Here is an 18,765-nt window from a genome sequence, read left to right as displayed (position 1 = left end):
TCGGATGGTGGATGAACGCAGGGGGTCTGGTAATGGTATGGGCTCTAGGATGGTGGTTGAACGCACTAGGTCTGGTAATGGTATGGGCTCTCGGATGGTGGTTGAACGCAGGGGGTCTGGTAATGGTATGGGCTCTCGGATGGTGGTTGAACGCAGGGGATCTGGTAATGGTCTGGGCTCTCGGATGGTGGTTGAAAGCGGGAGGTGCTACAACAGCACATATAGATAAGGACAGGAAAGGTTTTATAGCCCAGGGCTGATTGTCTCTACAGACAAGCGGAGGACATCAACGCATGGATGTTTGCATAGTCTGGCCAGTCACTCTCAGAAAGCATCGGACGTTTACAGTAGTACTTCCATCCTAGCAGAGGCTCAGGAGCATCAGCCATCTGGCCAGTCACTCTCAGAAAGCATCGTAACGTTTACAGTAGTACTTCCATCCTAGCAGAGGCTCAGGAGCATCAGCCATCTTGCCAGTCACTCTCAGAAAGCAGCAGTAGAGTAACGGACGTCGTCCTCTATACAGTATCAGCCAACACACGAATAACAAGCAACTTCCGGCAAACTAGACTACAGTTTCAGAAGTGTTTAATTATTATTATTATTATTTTTTTTTTTAATGTATTTTGAATCTCATGTAAATGAGTTGTATGTGTTTTGACACGACATCGAACTACCACTGCATACGTCAGACTCTATTCATCCCACAGTTGTGAAACCAAAGACTGACACGACTGTCACAATCTAGTAGACTGGGTTCGGTCGGGGTGGAGAGGGGTGAGAGAGTATGCTAACAAATACATTTTGAAGCCTATGCAAGCAAGTGGTGAGTTAATATGATACTGTCGTCCAAATAGGTCAACTTAATGATAAAGAAAAATGGGGAGGAGGGAGGGGGGGTAAGTGCAAAAACAGCTCCATTATAGAACCTGTGCAAGCTAATTGTGAGTCGATATGCTCCTGCAGTGTTCAACAGGTAGAGTAGATTTGATGATTATATCGAGTAATGTGGAGGAGTTAACAGTGAACTAAAGGACTGTACATGATGTTTGCCTCTGGGGTTGTTCTTGAGCCAAAAGGGGCACACCCTAAATATTGTCCATAAATTACCCCATTGGACAGAAAGGGGCACATGCCCGAGTGAATAAAGTGTGTGTGTGTGTGTGGGGGGGGGGGGGGGGACTTGCCTTGTTGAATACAGAACATCTCATTTCCCTGGCAACAGTTATTTTGTTTTCTGTATTTTTAGAGGCACAGATAAGGCTTGTGTTATAAGTAACTGATTCATTAAAGCATTCTGTCAAGAACGACACCACACACACACACACACACACACGCACACGCAGTAAAATAAGACGGTATATTGTTAATACTAAGTTTTCAAAGGGAAAACAGCAGTTAATATATATCAGTATCCTGTATCTCATCAGTATACATAAATAGAAGCTATATAATAATAATAATAATAAAAATAATAGCAGTATAACTATTAGTCTATTCCAGTTCAACATACAGTGGTAGAAAGTATTGTGACTGGCTCAGAAGCGAAGAAAATTCAGGAAGTGACTAGGACCACAACGACCACATATACTTCACTTTCAACCCATGTAACACACATAGAAGGAGCCCACATAAACACAGACGCACACTCCTCACACACACACACACACACACACAGAGACAACGAACACACACACACACAGAGACACCGAACACACACACACACACAGAGACAACGAACACACACACACACACAGAGACACCGAACACACACACACACACACACACAGAGACACCGAACACACACACAAAGCCCACAATGTGTAGTAGACCTATACACGAGAGAGCAGTTGAGAGCAAAGAGCAGTAACTTCCATTGACAAACCCACTGCACTTCTGAATGAGACCTCCAACCATTACAGACTTGTGTACTGCTCAACCACCGGACAGTTGAGAATCTGAATCTCTCGGTCCTTTCACAGGCGACTGATACCAGTCCCATTCTATATTATATATTTTCTGTACATGCAGTGAATTAGTAAACCAATACAACACTTGAGCTTGAGTAATAATACATAGATGTATTCATATCACTTTCAGTTGTTTTTGTTTTGTTTTGTTTTTTAAAAACTGTTTTCTGTTTTCTAACATTGGGTTTGAAAATATTTCAGGGGTTGACCAATAGAGACCCACAGTGGAGGTGTCCTAATACCCATGAAACCTAGCGGTCAAACAGGGAAATGGTTCCGATCGTTTTTTCTACCATTCATTTATCCCCGTTGGGGAGTTTAGAGTTTTAGAGTTTAGAAACACTTAAAATAAGGGCTGTTCAGCCCGACGTGACGTTATGGTAACCATGTAAATCTCTCTAGGACAAGATGACTTTCAGATTTAAACAAATGCTTATTAGCATCACAGCAGACAACACGCACATTACAAATCCCTGCAAGCTCCTGCACAAAGCAGACAACACGCACATTACAAATCCCTGCAAGCTCCTGCACAAAGCAGACAACACGCACATTACAAATCCCTGCAAGCTCCTGCACATCAAATCAAATTAAACGTAAAAATAAATCAATAAAAATACACCTTTGCTAACAGGTATTGTGTCAAATTAAAACTTGCACAAGACACTTCACAGAATTGCCCACTTAAAGAAATGCACAGCTTGCAGGGATTTATTAATTACTAATATCAGATAATTAATCTAGAGCACAGGCGGCTGGTGTCCCCTTAATTGGGGAGGATGGCTGAAACACAATTAATGGAATGGTATCCAACACATGGTTTCTTTTTTTTTTTTTTTTCACCCCTTTTTTCTCCTCAATTTCGTGGTTTCCAATTGTTGTAGTAGCTACTATCTTGTCTCATCGCTACAACTCCCGTACAGGCTCGGGAGAGACGAAGGTTGAAAGTCATGCGTCCTCCGATACACAACCCAACCAAGCCGCACTGCTTCTTAAAACACAGCGCGCATCCAACCCGGAAGCCAGCCGCACCAATGTGTCGGAGGAAACACCGTGCACCTGGCAACCTTGGTTAGCGTGCACTGCGCCCGGCCCGCCACAGGAGTCGCTGGTGCGCGATGAGTCAAGGACATCCCTTACCGGCCAAACCCTCCCTAACCCGGACGACGCTAGGCCAATTGTGCGTAGCCCCACGGACCTCCCGGTCGCGGCCGGTTACGACAGAGCCTGGGCGCGAACCCAGGGACTCTGATGGCACAGCTGGCGCTGCAGTACAGCGCCCTTAACCACTGCGCCACCTGGGAGGCCACAACACATGGTTTTCTTGTGTTTGATGCCATTCCAGCCGTTATTATGAGCCTCCCCTCAGCAGCCTCCTGTGATCCAGAGATTCTTACCTTTGCCTCGATTCGGCAGTCCAGATCATCACGACATTTGTAGATCTTTATGATAGCAACATTAGCAGCTAATTAAGCATTTCATTTTTGGGGGGGGTAAATACAGGCGAATATATTGATGAAAGACTGAGAGAGATTTACATGGTAATCAAAACGTCATGTAAGGGGACATCAAACACAGCCCTTATTATAAGTGTTTCTAAACTCCCCAATGGGGAAAAATGAATGGCAGAAAAAAAGATTGGAAATATTTCCCTGTTTGACCGCTAGGTTTTATGGGTATTATGACTCATGCTGTGGTACTGTATAGGACAGGGCATAATCCACACGTTGCTTAATTCACTAACATTTAACAATGAAATCTGTTTTAGTACTGGGTCTAGTACAGTAACAAGGGTGGGACAAATTTGAGGTCGAGGAGAGGGGGAAATCACATTTCAGACAGATATTATTATACATTTAAATGAATCCAGATTATATATGGACCGGTGCTCCAATACTGAAAATTCCAGTAATTTCCCCCATCTTGGCCCCCTGCCCATATCTAATATGCAAGGGCCTTAAGGCCTTAAGGTTAACTCCTCACTCAGTTCCTCTGAGTTCCTCTAATGTCCATCTGCACTGTGCCAAAGGGAGGGGGTCGGGAACTAGGGAGGGGGTGGAGTCCCGCAGGTAATAGGGTTTGTGATTGGTGCTTTTTTTTGTAGGTCCGCCTCCCCCGTGGCCATTGGTCAGAGCATTGGGTTGGGTTTGATCAGAGCGCTCGTCAGTCCCCGAGGATGACCTTGACAAAGCTAGCCACGTCGGTGTCTAAGGATTCATGGGAGATGAAGAAGGGATGTTGCTGGGATGGAGAGAAGAAACCACAAGAAAAGAAAAGACTGATTTATGCAGAATCAAATATAACATTAAAATAATATCCTCAACAACAGTTTGACATATAATCAATAGCATTGATTGGATAAAAATCTAAACTAATTGGGGAGATGATTAAATGGGGAGATGATGTGTCTCCCGACCCCCCTGTCAGCCTCCAATATTTATGCTGCTATAATTTATGTGTCAGGGGGCTAGGGTCAACAGACTGACCCTAGCCCCCTGACACATAAATTATAGCAGGAGTATCTGGAGTATTTCTCCTGTCTTATCCGGTGTCCTGTGTGAATTTAAGTATGCTCTCTCTAACTCTCTCTCGGAGGACCTGAGCCCTAGGACCATGCCTCAGGACTACCTGGCCTGATGTCTCCTTGCTGTCCCCAGTCCCCCGGGTCGTGCTGCTGCTCCAGTTTCAACTGTTCTGCCTGCGGCTATGGAACCCTGACCTGTTCACCGGACGTGCTACCTTGTCCCAGACCTGCTGTTTTCAACTCTCTAGAGACAGCAGGAACGGTAGAGATACTCTGAATGATCGGCTATGAAAAGCCAACTGACATTTACTCCTGAGGTGCTGACCTGTGGCACCCTCTACAACCACTGTGATTATTATTATTTGACCATGCTGGTCATCTATGAACATTTGAACATCTTGGCCATGTTCTGTTATAATCTCCACCCGGCACAGCCAGAAGAGGACTGGCCACCCCTCATAGCCTGGTTCCTCTCTAGGTTTCTTCCTAGGTTTTGGCCTTTCTAGGGAGTTTTTTCCTAGCCACCGTGCTTCTACACCTGCATTGCTTGCTGTTTGGTGGTTTTAGGCTGGGTTTCTGTACAGCACTTTGAGACATCAGCTGGTGTAAGCTGGTGTAAGAAGGGCTTCATAAATACATTTGATTGATTACAAAACATGATGTATCACTGGACTAAGTCTGCCATCTAGTGGTGAACTAAGAGTAAATGCAAGAGGACACATTATTGTGTCCACATAACATAATTCAAAACACACTCACCATGAGTTCTGGGTAGTTTGGCCGCTCTTTGGAATTTTTCTTTAAGCTGAGAATGAAAATGGGCAACGAGATAGAAGATTAGATTCATAATATCTGGTAGCGTATCTCCCCAGTCCAGGCAGACTGAATGATTGCATCAGCTGCAAGCGAACGTGGAACTGTTAACAGAGTAAAAATAACAGTTGAGAAGAAACGAAAGAGAGAGACAGAGATAAAAATAATAAAAATGTGTAGTACAGTGTGCAGCATGTGATCTATCCTCCCTTCTGCCATGTGGGAGTTCATTAGCTCAGGGGTAAAAGCAACAAATAAATGCCATGACTGAAACTTAAGTGGATCTCAGATTGATTGTCTGGGGCCAAGTAGACGTCTTCTTACTGAAACTGGATTTGATTGGTTGTCTGGGGCCAAGTAGACGTCTTCTTACTGAAACTGGATTTGATTGGTTGTCTGGGGCAAAGTTAACCTCCCCTTTCATCTAAGAAAGTCATGACCATCATGCTTTTAGAGAAAGAGGTTAATTTTGTACATATTAAAACTGCGAGATTGCCTAATTCCAGTCCCCTTGCTTAGAGGGTCCGGGATCTTCGTCGAGATAATTTACATGTAGAAGGAGTGAAAAGCTCAGTTCTGGTGACTTTTTTTAGAAAGGACATTACACCTCAAAATGTATTAAAATAAAAAATGACGCTGACACCATCTAAAGTACAATTTCTATGCATGGCCTATATTATCAGATGTGCTATTAGCAATAAGCACGATCAACTTCAGCCTATAACATGCAGCATAATTAGGGTTTATCCATCTGCATTTACCCCATTGGACACATCCAGATTGTCATTATTAAGAATACTAACAACTGTATTATAAATATGAATACATATCATTCATTACTCATTCTTATTCACTCAACATTTTATTTTGGGGATTCTAATTACAAAGTATGTCATTTTCCTTTTAAAGACGCCACTGCCCCTTTAAGAGCTATGTTGTGCAGCTGTGCCTAACGGACACTAACGGAGGAAGTTATTTCTGATTTCCTATCATTTGGCAAAAGCAAATCGGGCCTGGGTAGAGTAGGGCTTGACTTTGTGGGCCTGGGTAGAGTAGGGCTTGACTTTGTGGGCCTGGGTAGAGTAGGGCTTGACTTTGTGGGCCTGGGTAGAGTAGGGCCTGACTTTGTGGGCCTGGGTAGAGTAGGGCCAGACTTTGTGGGCCTGGGTAGAGTAGGGCCAGACTTTGTGGGCCTGGGTAGAGTAGGGCCAGACTTTGTGGGCCTGGGTAGAGTAGGGCCTGACTTTGTGGGCCTGGGTAGAGTAGGGCCAGACTTTGTGGGCCTGGGTAGAGTAGGGCCAGACTTTGTGGGCCTGGGTAGAGTAGGGCCAGACTTTGTGGGCCTGGGTAGAGTAGGGCCAGACTTTGTGGGCATGGCTAGGGTAGGGCTGAGGCTTTGTAAGCATGAGGGCTGAGAAAATGCATGCCTGTGCAGGGCTCTAGTGTGTATGCCTGATATTGTGGGGTGAGGTAAGAGTATCCCCTATGCCCCATTTTACATGTTTATAGACCACTCTTCCCTTTTAAATGTTTATAGACCCCTCTTCAACAGGAGGATAGTCTCTATTCAAGCCAGAGGAGAGGTTTGCTCAGGTATTCCAATTTCCTATTGTCACATAAACAGTTGAGTCACCGGGGTATAAAACAATGCTGTTGATCCACTTCTGGAAAATCCAGCTTTAACATCTGACCCGGCTGAATTAAACCACAGCTCTACTGGTAAATTATGCCAAAGCCTGGCTAAACATGGGATAAACATCCTGGTAAGAGATGAATGATGAATACCTGCATGCATGAGTAATAACAGGACTTCAGATGTTACTTAGAATGTGGATACACAATGTGCAGTATGTGACCAATTATCAAACAGAGATCAGCACTGGTCAAATGCAGTGCATTACATACCAGAAACAATAGGTTCCATTTTGGACAGCCGTAAGACCGACAAAACTAGGGCCGACATTGTACAACACAACAGACAACGATAACCGATGAGCAAGGTTCAAACTGTTGGGGAAAATGACATTTATGTTTCTGTACCGTAGGTCTACATGTAAAACAAATTCATAACAATTATGGGTTACGGGAAGGGAAAAACACAACATGAGTAGATAGGAAATACTTGGTGTGAAGACCTAACAGTGGACATAACAGGCTGGTGAGAGTGAATGTTAAGACACTCCACAGAGGGTAGCTTTCGGAACCTGGGCACATGCATCACATTCAGACCTGGTCATAAAGGGATGTGGTTATTACAACAACATGGGAAAAATTGTCAAGAGAAATGGTCTTGTGAGTCTCACTCCAACAAGCTCTCTAGACAGTCCCTAGATGATGTACAGGTAGCCTGGAGGGACTAGATGATGTACAGGTAGCCTGGAGGGACTAGATGATGTACAGGTAGCCTGGAGGGACTAGATGATGTACAGGTAGCCTGGAGGGACTAGATGATGAACAGGTAGCCTGGAGGGACTAGATGATGTACAGGTAGCCTGGAGGGTCTAACTAGATGATGTACAGGTAGCCTGGAGGGACTAGATGATGAACAGGTAGCCTGGAGGGACTAGATGATGAACAGGTCGCCTGGAGGGTCTAACTAGATGATGTACAAGTAGCCTGGAGGGACTAGATGATGTACAAGTAGCCTGGAGGGACTAGATGATGTACAGGTAGCCTGGAGGGACTAGATGATGTACAGGTAGCCTGGAGGGACTAGATGATGAACAGGTAGCCTGGAGGGACTAGATGATGAACAGGTAGCCTGGAGGGACTAGATGATGTACAGGTAACCTGGAGGGACTAGATGATGTACAGGTAGCCTGGAGGGACTAGATGATGAACAGGTAGCCTGGAGGGACTAGATGATGAACAGGTAGCCTGGAGGGACTAACTAGATGATGTACAGGTAGCCTGGAGGGACTAGATGATGAACAGGTAGCCTGGAGGGACTAGATGATGAACAGGTAGCGTGGAGGGACTAACTAGATGATGTACAGGTAGCCTGGAGGGACTAACTAGATGATGAACAGGTAGCCTGGAGGGACTAGATGATGAACAGGTAGCCTGAAGGGACTAGATGATGAACAGGTAGCTTGGAGGGACTAGATGATGTACAGGTAGCCTGGAAGGACTAACTAGATGATGTACAGGTAGCCTGGAGGGACTAGGTGATGTACAGGTAGCCTGGAGGGACTAGGTGATCTATAGGTAGCCTGGAGGGACTAGATGATGTACAGGTAGCGTGGAGGGACTAACTAGATGATGTACAGGTAGCCTGGAGGGACTAACTAGATGATGAACAGGTAGCCTGGAGGGACTAGATGATGAACAGGTAGCCTGGAGGGACTAGATGATGAACAGGTAGCCTGGAGGGACTAGATGATGAACAGGTAGCCTGGAGGGACTAGGTGATGTACAGGTAGCCTGGAGGGACTAGGTGATGTACAGGTAGCCTGGAGGGACTAGGTGATGTACAGGTAGCCTGGAGGGACTAGATGATGAACAGGTAGCCTGGAGGGACTAGGTGATGTACAGGTAGCCTGGAGGAACTAGGTGATCTACAGGTAGCCTGGAGGGACTAGGTGATCTACAGGTAGCCTGGAGGGACTAGGTGATCTACAGGTAGCCTGGTCCTAGATCTGTTTCTGATGCCAACTCTAACTGTCGTCTCTGTCATAACAATCATAACAATGACCATAGAGTTGGAAAGACAGCCATAACAGATATAGAACCAGACTAGCTTTACAGGGAGAGGAGAACATACCACAGGGAGGTGAAGTCAACCAACTCAGGGGAGAACTGGTCAGCAGGGAGCTGGGGCGATGGTTCCTCCACCACCTGCTTCAGCTGCTGGAAGGGCGTGCCCCAGGAGTCATAGGGGAACCGCAGGATGGCCAGTTCAATCTGAAGAAGGGGGCACAGGATATCACAGGGCACATGATATGACAGGGAATAGAGGTCAGGCACCATTGTATTACTGTACATAAAATGCAGAAAATTGAAATAAGATGTACATACAAGTGTGCAATTGGGTGGTTTATTATGACCCTGGGCAGTGTTACATTACTGAAAACTACCATAGGCAGTTGGGGAGGACCATCAAATTTATTTTAAAAACCAAAACTGTTCTTTGGGTGTGACACAGTTCAGGACGTGCAAATGAGAGCTAGGAATACGTAACAACTCTCCTAATAAAATGTCTAGACACCAGTTAGTCTAGAGCAGAGCCGTAGTGTGTCATCGTGTCTCACAGAGAAGGCAGGGCTTTTTCTTGAACATGAAGAACCTGTTTTATATGAACAGCAAAATGCATTTCAATTCAATAGAACTCTTATCTGCTCACTTAAGGCTATTACTGGCAATGACGTACTGGTTATATAGTGAAGACATCATTCAGGAAAAATAAAATACAATTATTTATCTGTAGTTACTGTACCTGACCTTACGGTATCAGAGGTTGCTAGTTTAATGTATATATATATATATTTTTTTAAATAGACCTACTAGTGTAATAATCACATAACAATTTTGTTATAATAAATTAAATCTGCATAAATATTAATAATAAAAAATGATATAAAATAGAGACTCACCATAGTGATTCCTAAACTCCATATGTCAGACTTGACATTGTAGCCTTTCTGATTAGTCTCTGGGTTGATCCTCTCCGGCTAGGGGACAGAATAACACACACACACACACACACACACACACACGCACACACACACACACACACACACACACACACACACACACACACACACACACACACATCACTTTAGCGTCGCTAACTGACAGTTGTCCTAGACGACCCAACCTCCTCCGTCATCTGTACCTCTTGAACACACACAGCCCGGTCTGTTCTCTGAGCGTTACCATGGCACTAAAAGACTGCCTCAGTCAATCAAATGGCCCCGTGGACACACTGTTTGGGCACACTGGAGGTTATTAAAAGGGTAGCTAGCATAAACGTTACCACGTCTGACATATGGATTTGCATTAGTAAACACATCAAAAAGGCCCAATGCAAAGTTACCTCTCTTTTCTATTTTTTTTTACATAAAATATTTAGATACTTTTTACCCCTTTTTTCTCCCCAATTTCGTGATATCCAATTGGTAGTTACAGTCTCGTCCCATGGCTGCAATTCCCGTACAGACGCGGGTGAGGTGAAGGTCGAGAGCCGTGCATCCTCAGAAACACGAGCCTGTCAAGCCGCACTGCTTCTTGACACACTACTCGCTAAACCCGGAAGTCAGGCGCACCAAAGTGTCGGAGGAAACACGGCACAACTGGCGACCGTCTCAGCCACTAGAGCGCGATGGGAAGAGGACATCCCGGCCTGCCAAACCCTCCCCTAATCGGGACGACGCTGGGCCAATTGTGTGCCGCCTCATGGGTCTCCCAGTTGCGGCCAGCTGCGACACAGCCCGGGATCGAACCAGGATCTGTAGTGGCGCCTCAAGCAGTGCGATGCAGTGCCTTAGACCGCTGCGCCTCTCGGGAAGCAAAACCTATCCGAATTCTGAAGCATGCTGAAGGAAAATGTTTTTCTGGGGTGTGATGTAATATGGAGGACCGGCAAGCCAGCCTACTCCCTATAATGTAAACTCCAGCAGAAATATCTTCAAATGTAGAACTTCAAATTAAACCAAATCGTTTCCACTGATGACTACTGGTTTTAGTTAAATTTTCAGACAACTTAGAAGCAAATACTTTATGAATGTATCAATACAAATCAACTGGCAAGGTTGCTAACCAACTAGCCTGCTAACATTAGCCCTACTAGCTGTGCATGAGTCAGCCAGTTGCTATCAACACCTAGCTTACAGCTGCATTAAAGAAAAAACAAAGTTTTGAAAATAGATTAACACCATCTAACCAGTTATCAAAGAATGTTAGCTATATGCAGCAAGCTAGCCAGCCAGCTAACGTCAGCTATTTAGCCAACTAGCTATTAGCCTAGCCAGCCTAGCCAACAACCATGGTTATGGTCGGCAAGCTAGAGCCCAACTACTGAAGACCAGCTAGAACACAACTAAAACATAACCACAGATTAGAAGCAAAGAGAGATAGCGAACTAAAATGTAATATAAATGTAGAGCAGACGAACAGATTGATGGCTGGGGCCCATCCTGGTAAAACTTTGAAAAAAGTACAGGCTGAGGTAGCTACCAAAGCGAGGGGGAGGAGGGCGCCTCGCCGGGCCGATGGAGTCAGGGAAACCCAAAATTGATAGATTCCAGATGTCCGTCAGCTAGCGCGCTAGCACTAAGTCAAGGTGGAAAGAAATTACAAAAACTGCCATAGCCTACTTCAGAGGCCATGCCGAAAAGGAAAAGGAGAACAGACGAGGTACTACACAATTAGAGCAAGCAGGTATGATTATCTCTTTCGTTTTTAGCCCACGGCAAGAAGGTACCAAAACCTGCCATGCTAACGATTTCACACTAGATAATATCACAGCCACAAAGTCTGAACGGCATGCTGCATTGACGCACATGCCCCATCTGCTCCTTGTTTGATGGATTGTAGCTCACCACTGCATACCCACAACCACCCACCCCCCCACACAACCGCTCACCCACAACCACCCACCCCCACACAACCGCTCACCCACAACCACCCAAGTCCACACAACCGCTCACCCACAACCACCCACCCCCACACAACCGCTCACCGCCATGTAGGGCTTGCAGCCTGCGTCCATGGTCTTGGCCACAGAGTCCACAAGGTAACCACTGATCCCAAAGTCACACATCTTCACCTGCCCTTGGGTGTTGATCAATATGTTGGATGGCTTCACATCTGAGTTGAGAGAGTGAGAGTGAGAGAGTGAGAGAGAGAGAGAGAGAGAGAGAGAGTGAGAGAGTGAGAGAGAGAGAGAGAGAGAGAGTGAGAGAGAGAGAGAGAGTGTGAGAGAGTGAGAGTGAGAGAGAGAGAGTGAGAGAGTGTGAGAGAGTGAGAGTGAGAGAGAGAGGAGAGAGAGAGAGAGAGAGAGAGAGAGAGAGAGAGAGAGAGAGAGAGAGAGAGAGAGAAAACAAAACAGAGAAATAGAAGAGTGGCGTGAGATGGAAGTGAAAGTCAGTTAGTCCAATGCAGACCTATTGTCAGTTAGTCCAATGCAGACCTATTGTCAGTTAGTCCAATGCAGACCTATTGTCAGTTAGTCCAATGCAGACCTATTGTCAGTTAGTCCAATGCAGACCTATTGTCAGTTAGTCCAATGCAGACCTATTGTCAGTTAGTCCAATGCAGACCTATTGTCAGTTAGTCCAATGCAGACCTATTGTCAGTTAGTCCAATGCAGACCTATTGTCCAACATCTTTTAAAGTGATTTCCTTAGCCTCAGGAACATAACTACGATGCAGTGTATCTGTCTCGCTCAACACAGCCCACAAAACACATCTGTAAAAATGCTATGTAAAATGCTGTTTCAAGTAACATCGTTGTTTTTGTTACATCGCAAACGGATGTGGCAGGTTCCCCGCTAAAGCTTCCAGATTTAAAAAGATGGACACTAGTGCAAACTGTTGTAAGGTGTACCCAAGAGGGAGATATACATAACATACCGTATATAAAACGTTGTATTTAACTTTGTGCTTGTTCTTACCTCGGTGGATGACTGACAGATTGCTGTGCAGATGTTCCAGAGCCTTCACTGTCTGTAACGAGGGAGGTTGGAACATTAGAACAGAACACAAGGTTGGAACATTAGAACAGAACACAAGGTTGGAACATTAGAACAGAACACAAGGTTGGAACATTAGAACAGAACACAAGGTTGGAACATTAGAACAGAACACAAGGTTGGAACATGAGAACAGAACACAAGGTTGGAACATTAAAACAGAACAGACATATCAGCAACTGGAGAAGGATATCAACATGGGGAATGCAGGTCTAACTTCCCAGACATACCCATTGGTTTGCATCTAGTATTTATTCATTCTTAGTATATTAAACATCTAGCATGAATTCGGTAATTTTGTATTATAACAGCCTCTTGGTCGAGAGACTGGCAATATGTTAATATACTGAACAAAAATATAAACACAACATGTAAAATGTTGGTCCCATGTTTCATGAGCTGAAATAAAAGATCCCAGAACATTTTTATACAAAAAGCTTATTTCTCTCTAATGTGCACAAATTGTTTTACATCCCTGTTGGTGAGCATTTCTCCTTTGTCGAGATAATCCATCCACCTGACAGGTGTGGCATATCAAGAAGCTGATTAAACAGCATGATCATTACACAGGTGAACCTTGTCCTAGGGACAACAAAAGACCACTCTAAAATGTGCAGTTTTGTCAAACAACACAATGCCACAGATGTCTCAAGTTTTGAGGGAACGTGCAATTGGCATGCTGACTGCAGGAATGTCCACCAGAGCTGCTGCCAGATAATTTAATGTTCATTTCACTACCATAAGCCACCTCCAATGTCATTTTAGAGAATTTGACAGTACATCCAACCGGCCTCACAACCACAGACCACCTATAACCGTGCCAGCCGTGACGTGTATAGTGTTGAGTCACCTGCATACCTTACACACTGGCCTTACTCAAAGCCAGTGGCATGTTGTTAGTAAAGACTGAGAAAAGCAAGGGGCCTAAACAGCTACCATGGGGAATTCCTGGTTTGACCTGGATTATGTTTGAGAGGTTTCCATTAAAAGAACACCCTTTCTGTTCTATTATACAAGTAACTCTTTATCTACATCATAGCGGGGAGGGGGGGGGTAAAGCCAAAAACACATACGTTTTCCAGCAGCAGACTATGATCAATAATGTCAAAAGCTGCACTGAAATCTAACAAGACACTCTTTGCCAATCAACAGTAATTTGAGTAAGTGACATGCACATTTTTTCCAGAAGTTTACTAAGGGTTGGTAAAAGGCTGATTGGTTGGTTATTTGAGCCTGTAAAGGGGGCTTTACTATTCTTGGCTGGTGGACTTAAGCTTCCTTAGGCTTAAAATGAAGATATGGCAAATAGGAGTGGCAATATTGTCTGCTATGATCCTCTGTAATTTTCCATCAAGATTGTCAGACCCCGGTGGCTTATTGTTGATAGACAGCAATATTTTTTTTCACCTTTTCCACACTGACTTCAAGGAATTCAAAAGTACAATTCTTGTCTTCCATCATTTGGTCAGATATACTTGGATGTGTAGTGTCAGTGTCTGTTGTTGGCATGTCATCGATATGTTTGCTTATCTTACCAATGAAAAAGTCATTAAAGTAGCTGGCAATATTAGTGGGCTTTGTGATAAATGAGCCATCTGATTCAATGAATGATGGCGCCGAGTTGGCTTTTATCCCCAGAATTTCATTTAAGGTGCTCCAAAGCTTTTTACTATCAGTCTTGATATAATTTATCTTTGTTTCATTGTATAGTTGATTTTTATTTAGCTTAGTCACATGATTTCTTCATTAGCAGTACGTTTGCCAGTTGGGCTACCAGTCTTATATGCCATACTTTTTGCCTCATCCCTCTCAACCATACACATTTTTCAATTCCTTAACAATCCAAGGGGATTTAACAGTTTTTACAATAATTATCTTAATTGGTGCATGCTTATTAGTAACTGGAATAAGCAATTTCATAAATATGTCAAGTGCAGCGTCTGGTTGCTCCTCATTACACACCACAGACCAGCAAATATTCTTTACATCAACAACATATGAATCACTACAAAACATAATGTATGACCTCTTAGACACTATATTAGGCCCAGCCTTTGGAACTTTGGTTTTCCTAGATATGGCTACTATATTGTGATGACTACATCCTATGGATTTGGATACTGCTTTAAAGCACATTTCTGCAGTAAAGAGGTGATCAATACATGTTGATGATTTCATTCATGTGCTGTTTGTAAATACTCTGGTAGGTTGGCTGACCACCTGAACCAGGTTGCAGGCACTGGTTACAGTTTGAAGTTTTATTGAGTGGGCAGCTTGATGAGAGCCAGTCAATATTTGACATAGGCTTAGTACCAGACAAATTTGGATACACCTACTCATGCAAGGATTTTTCTTTATTTGTACTACTTTATACATTGTAGAATAATAGAAGACCTCAAAACTATGAAATAACACACAGAATCATGTAGTAATAAAAAAAATCTACATATTTTATATTTAAGATTATTCAAAGTAGTCACCCTTTGCCTTGACAGCTTTTCACACTTGGCATTCTCTTAACCAGCTTCATGAGGTAGTCAGTCACCTGGAATGCATTTCAATTAACAGGTGTGCCTCGTTAAAACTTAATATGTGGAATTGCTTTCCTTCTTAATGCGTTTGAGCCAATCAGTTGTGTTGTGACAAGGTAAGGGTGGTATACAGAAGATGACCCTATTTGGTAAAAGACCAAGTCCATATTAGGGCAAGAACAGCTCAAATAAGCAAAAAGAAGCGACATGAAGGTCAGTCAATGCGGAAAATGTAAATAACTTTAAAAGTTTCAAGTTCATATTATGATGAAACTGGCTTTCATGAGGACCGCCACAGGAAAGGAAGACCCCAGAGTTACCTCTGCTGCAGATTTCTGAGTTACCAGGCTCAGAAATTGCAGCCCAAATAAATGCTTCACGGAGTTCAAGTAACAGATACATCTCAACATCAACTGTTCAGAGGAGATTGCATGAATCAGGCCTTCATGGTTGAATTGCTGCAAAGAAACCACTATTAAAAGACACTGTTACGCTCCCCAGTTTCTGCGTTGTGGGTTTGTTTCAGGAAATGGCTTCCTGGAATCCTAAAGCAGCTGATTGGTCGGCCCCATCGCTAATTGGAGCTCTGACCCCTCCCTCTCGTCAGGGGAAACAGCTGTCTCTTCAATGACCAACTCCTTCTCCAGCTTGATAAAAGCCAGTGTTCCTCCCTCAGGGAGGAGAGCGTCGTTTTATGTCCTGTGTTGGTTGTTGTGGCGGTCAGTACAAGTTTTGTGGATATTATTTTGTAGCCGCTCCATCAGAGGTATGTGTCTGCCAATATGACTTAGTGTTTTTGGTTGTTGAAATTGTTCTCTTAAAGTATTGGTAATTATTCTGTTTCATTTGTTCCCGGGGGGGAAGGGGAACGCACCTTGGGAGTGTTTAGGCAAGAGGCCTGCGGGAATACATAACCCGTAGTATTGAATCTGTCTATGCACACTGGGTAAGACCTGGGCGTACCACTCTGTATTTTGGTTTGCGCACCAGTTGGTGCTAAAGGTTAGGTAAGAAGTGGGAAGGCAGGTGAGGGGACTCTTAACTTTTACTACTCTTCCTTTGGTTCCGTCCAGCCCCTTTTCCCCACATTACTGTGTTAAGGCATAATAAATTCCCTGTAAATTGTATTTTTCTCTGCCTCTGCCGTCCTTCCCCACACCTAAGATCATACTGTTTTTTTCACTCCTCGGGGAGTTGAGCTGTAGCAGGGTGTTGCGTTCCCTCCTCCAAGAGGGGTACGTAACAGATAAGAGACTTGCATGGGCCAAGAAACACGTACAATGGACATTAGACCGGTGGAAATCTGTTCTTTGGTCTGTTGAGACCAAATTTGAGATTTTTGGTTCCAACCGCCGTGTCTTTGAGACGCAGAGTAGGTGAACGGATGATCTCTGCATGTGTGGCTCCCACTGAATTATGGAGGAGGTGTGATAGTGTCACCAGCAAAGTACCCCCAAACCGTCTACTTTATTTAGAATTCAAGGCACACTTAACCAGCATGGATACAACATTTTGCAGCGATACGCTATCCCATCTGGTTTGGGCTTACAGGTTGACTGCGCTGCAAAATAAATTCAGAAATCTGTTATTCAATTATTGCGCGCGCCAACGACGTCTGCGTTGCCATGGGCTAAAATAGATGTCAGTACTATTTCTGACGCAGATCGCACTCCAAGTTCTGCCTCTCCCATCTCCTCATTGGTTTATAGAAGCAGGTACCCACGTGCCATCTCCTCATTGGTTATACCCACGTGGGTGAATGAAAGATGAACAAAGTCAGTGGCTGTAATGCACTTAATTTATGAAAGTTGCGTGTGGATTAATTGGCGGTGTAGAGGACCTTCTGCATTTCAAGCAAAATAACTGTTTATATCCCAGGACAAATTAGCTAGCAACAGCAAGCTAGCTAAAAAGGTCAAATTACCTAGCAAGTGCAAGCTACTTAGCTAGCTAAATTGCCATAAATGTTCAATGCTTTTTGACCTGTCCCCAAATTAACCTGTTCGGGATAGGGGGCAGCATTTTCACGTTTGGATGAAAAGCATGCCCAGAGTAAAATGCTTGCTACTCAGTCCCAGTTGCTAATATATGCATATTATTAGTAGATTTGGATAGAAAACACACGTTTCTAAAACTGTCTGTGAGTATAACAGAATGCATATGGCAGGTGAAAACCTGAGAAAAATCCAACCAGGAAGTGGGAAATCTGAGGTTTGTAGTTTTTCAACTCATTGCCTATCAAATATACAGTGTCTATGGGGTCATATTGCACTTCCTAAGGCTTCCACTAGATGTCAACAGTCTTTAGAACCTTGATTGATGCTTCTACTGTGAAGTGGGGGTGAATGAGAGAGGATTGAGTAAGGTCTCTCCCATGAGCTGACCATGCGCGTTCACGTGAGAGTTAGCTTGAGTTCCATTGCATTTCTGAAGACAAAGGAATTCTCAGGTTGGAACATTAATGAAGATTTATGTTAAAAATATCCTAAAGATTGGTTCTATACTTCGTTTGACATGTTTCTACGGACTGTAACGGAACTTTTTGACTTTTCGTCTGCACCTAGTAATCGCGCGTCATGAATTTGGATGACTGTGCTAAACGCGCAAACAAAAAGGAGGTATTTGGACAAAGATGAACTTTACCTAACAAATCAAACATTTATTGTGGAACTGGGATTCCTGGGAGTGCATTCTGATGAAGATCAAAGGTAAGTGAATATTTATAATGCTATTTCTGACTTCTGTTGACTCCAACATGGCGGATATCTGTTTGGCTTGATTTGTTGTCTGACACAGCGGTTGGATTAAGGAGAAGTATATCTATAATTCTGTGAATAACACTTGTACCTTTTTATCAATGTTTATTATGAGTATTTCTGTAAATTGATGTGGCTCCCTGCAAATTCACAGGATGTTTTGGAGGCAAAGCCAAATGTAAACTGAGGTTTTTGGATATAAACATAAACTTGATCGAATAAAACATACATGTATTGTGTAACATGTTGTCCCAGGAGTGTCATCTGATAAAGAATATCAAAGGTTAGTGATTAATTTTCTCTATTTCTGCTTTTTGTGACTCGTCTCTTTGGTTGGAAAATGGCTGTATGCTTTCTGTGACTAGTTGCTGAGCTAACATAATGATATGTTCTGCTTTCGCCGAAGAGTATTTTTGAAATCGGACACTGTGGTTGGATTAACGAGAAGTTTCTTTAAAATGGTGTCTAATACTTGTATGT

General features: G+C 43.7%; 1 protein-coding gene across 1 annotated transcript in view; it reads right to left on the bottom strand.

Annotated features, from left to right (window-relative positions):
• Positions 1-2,103: 2,103 nt before the first annotated feature.
• Positions 2,104-18,765, bottom strand: part of LOC139376974 (dual specificity mitogen-activated protein kinase kinase 6-like) — a 49,738-nt gene continuing 33,076 nt past the window's right edge. The window contains exons 7-12 of the mRNA XM_071120008.1: positions 12,921-12,972; positions 11,987-12,114; positions 9,900-9,977; positions 9,071-9,210; positions 5,254-5,299; positions 2,104-4,211 (exon numbers count right to left, since the gene is read on the bottom strand). Of these exons, the coding sequence (XP_070976109.1) occupies positions 4,134-4,211; positions 5,254-5,299; positions 9,071-9,210; positions 9,900-9,977; positions 11,987-12,114; positions 12,921-12,972 (522 nt within the window). The 3' untranslated portion in view covers positions 2,104-4,133. The remainder of the gene's footprint in view (positions 4,212-5,253; positions 5,300-9,070; positions 9,211-9,899; positions 9,978-11,986; positions 12,115-12,920; positions 12,973-18,765) is intronic.

The sequence above is a fragment of the Oncorhynchus clarkii genome, chromosome 20 (genome assembly GCF_045791955.1).
Source record: "Oncorhynchus clarkii lewisi isolate Uvic-CL-2024 chromosome 20, UVic_Ocla_1.0, whole genome shotgun sequence".
NCBI classification, from domain to species: Eukaryota; Metazoa; Chordata; class Actinopteri; order Salmoniformes; family Salmonidae; genus Oncorhynchus; species Oncorhynchus clarkii.
Note: the sequence above shows the minus strand (reverse complement) of the source record. Positions and strands in the feature narration are given on the sequence as shown.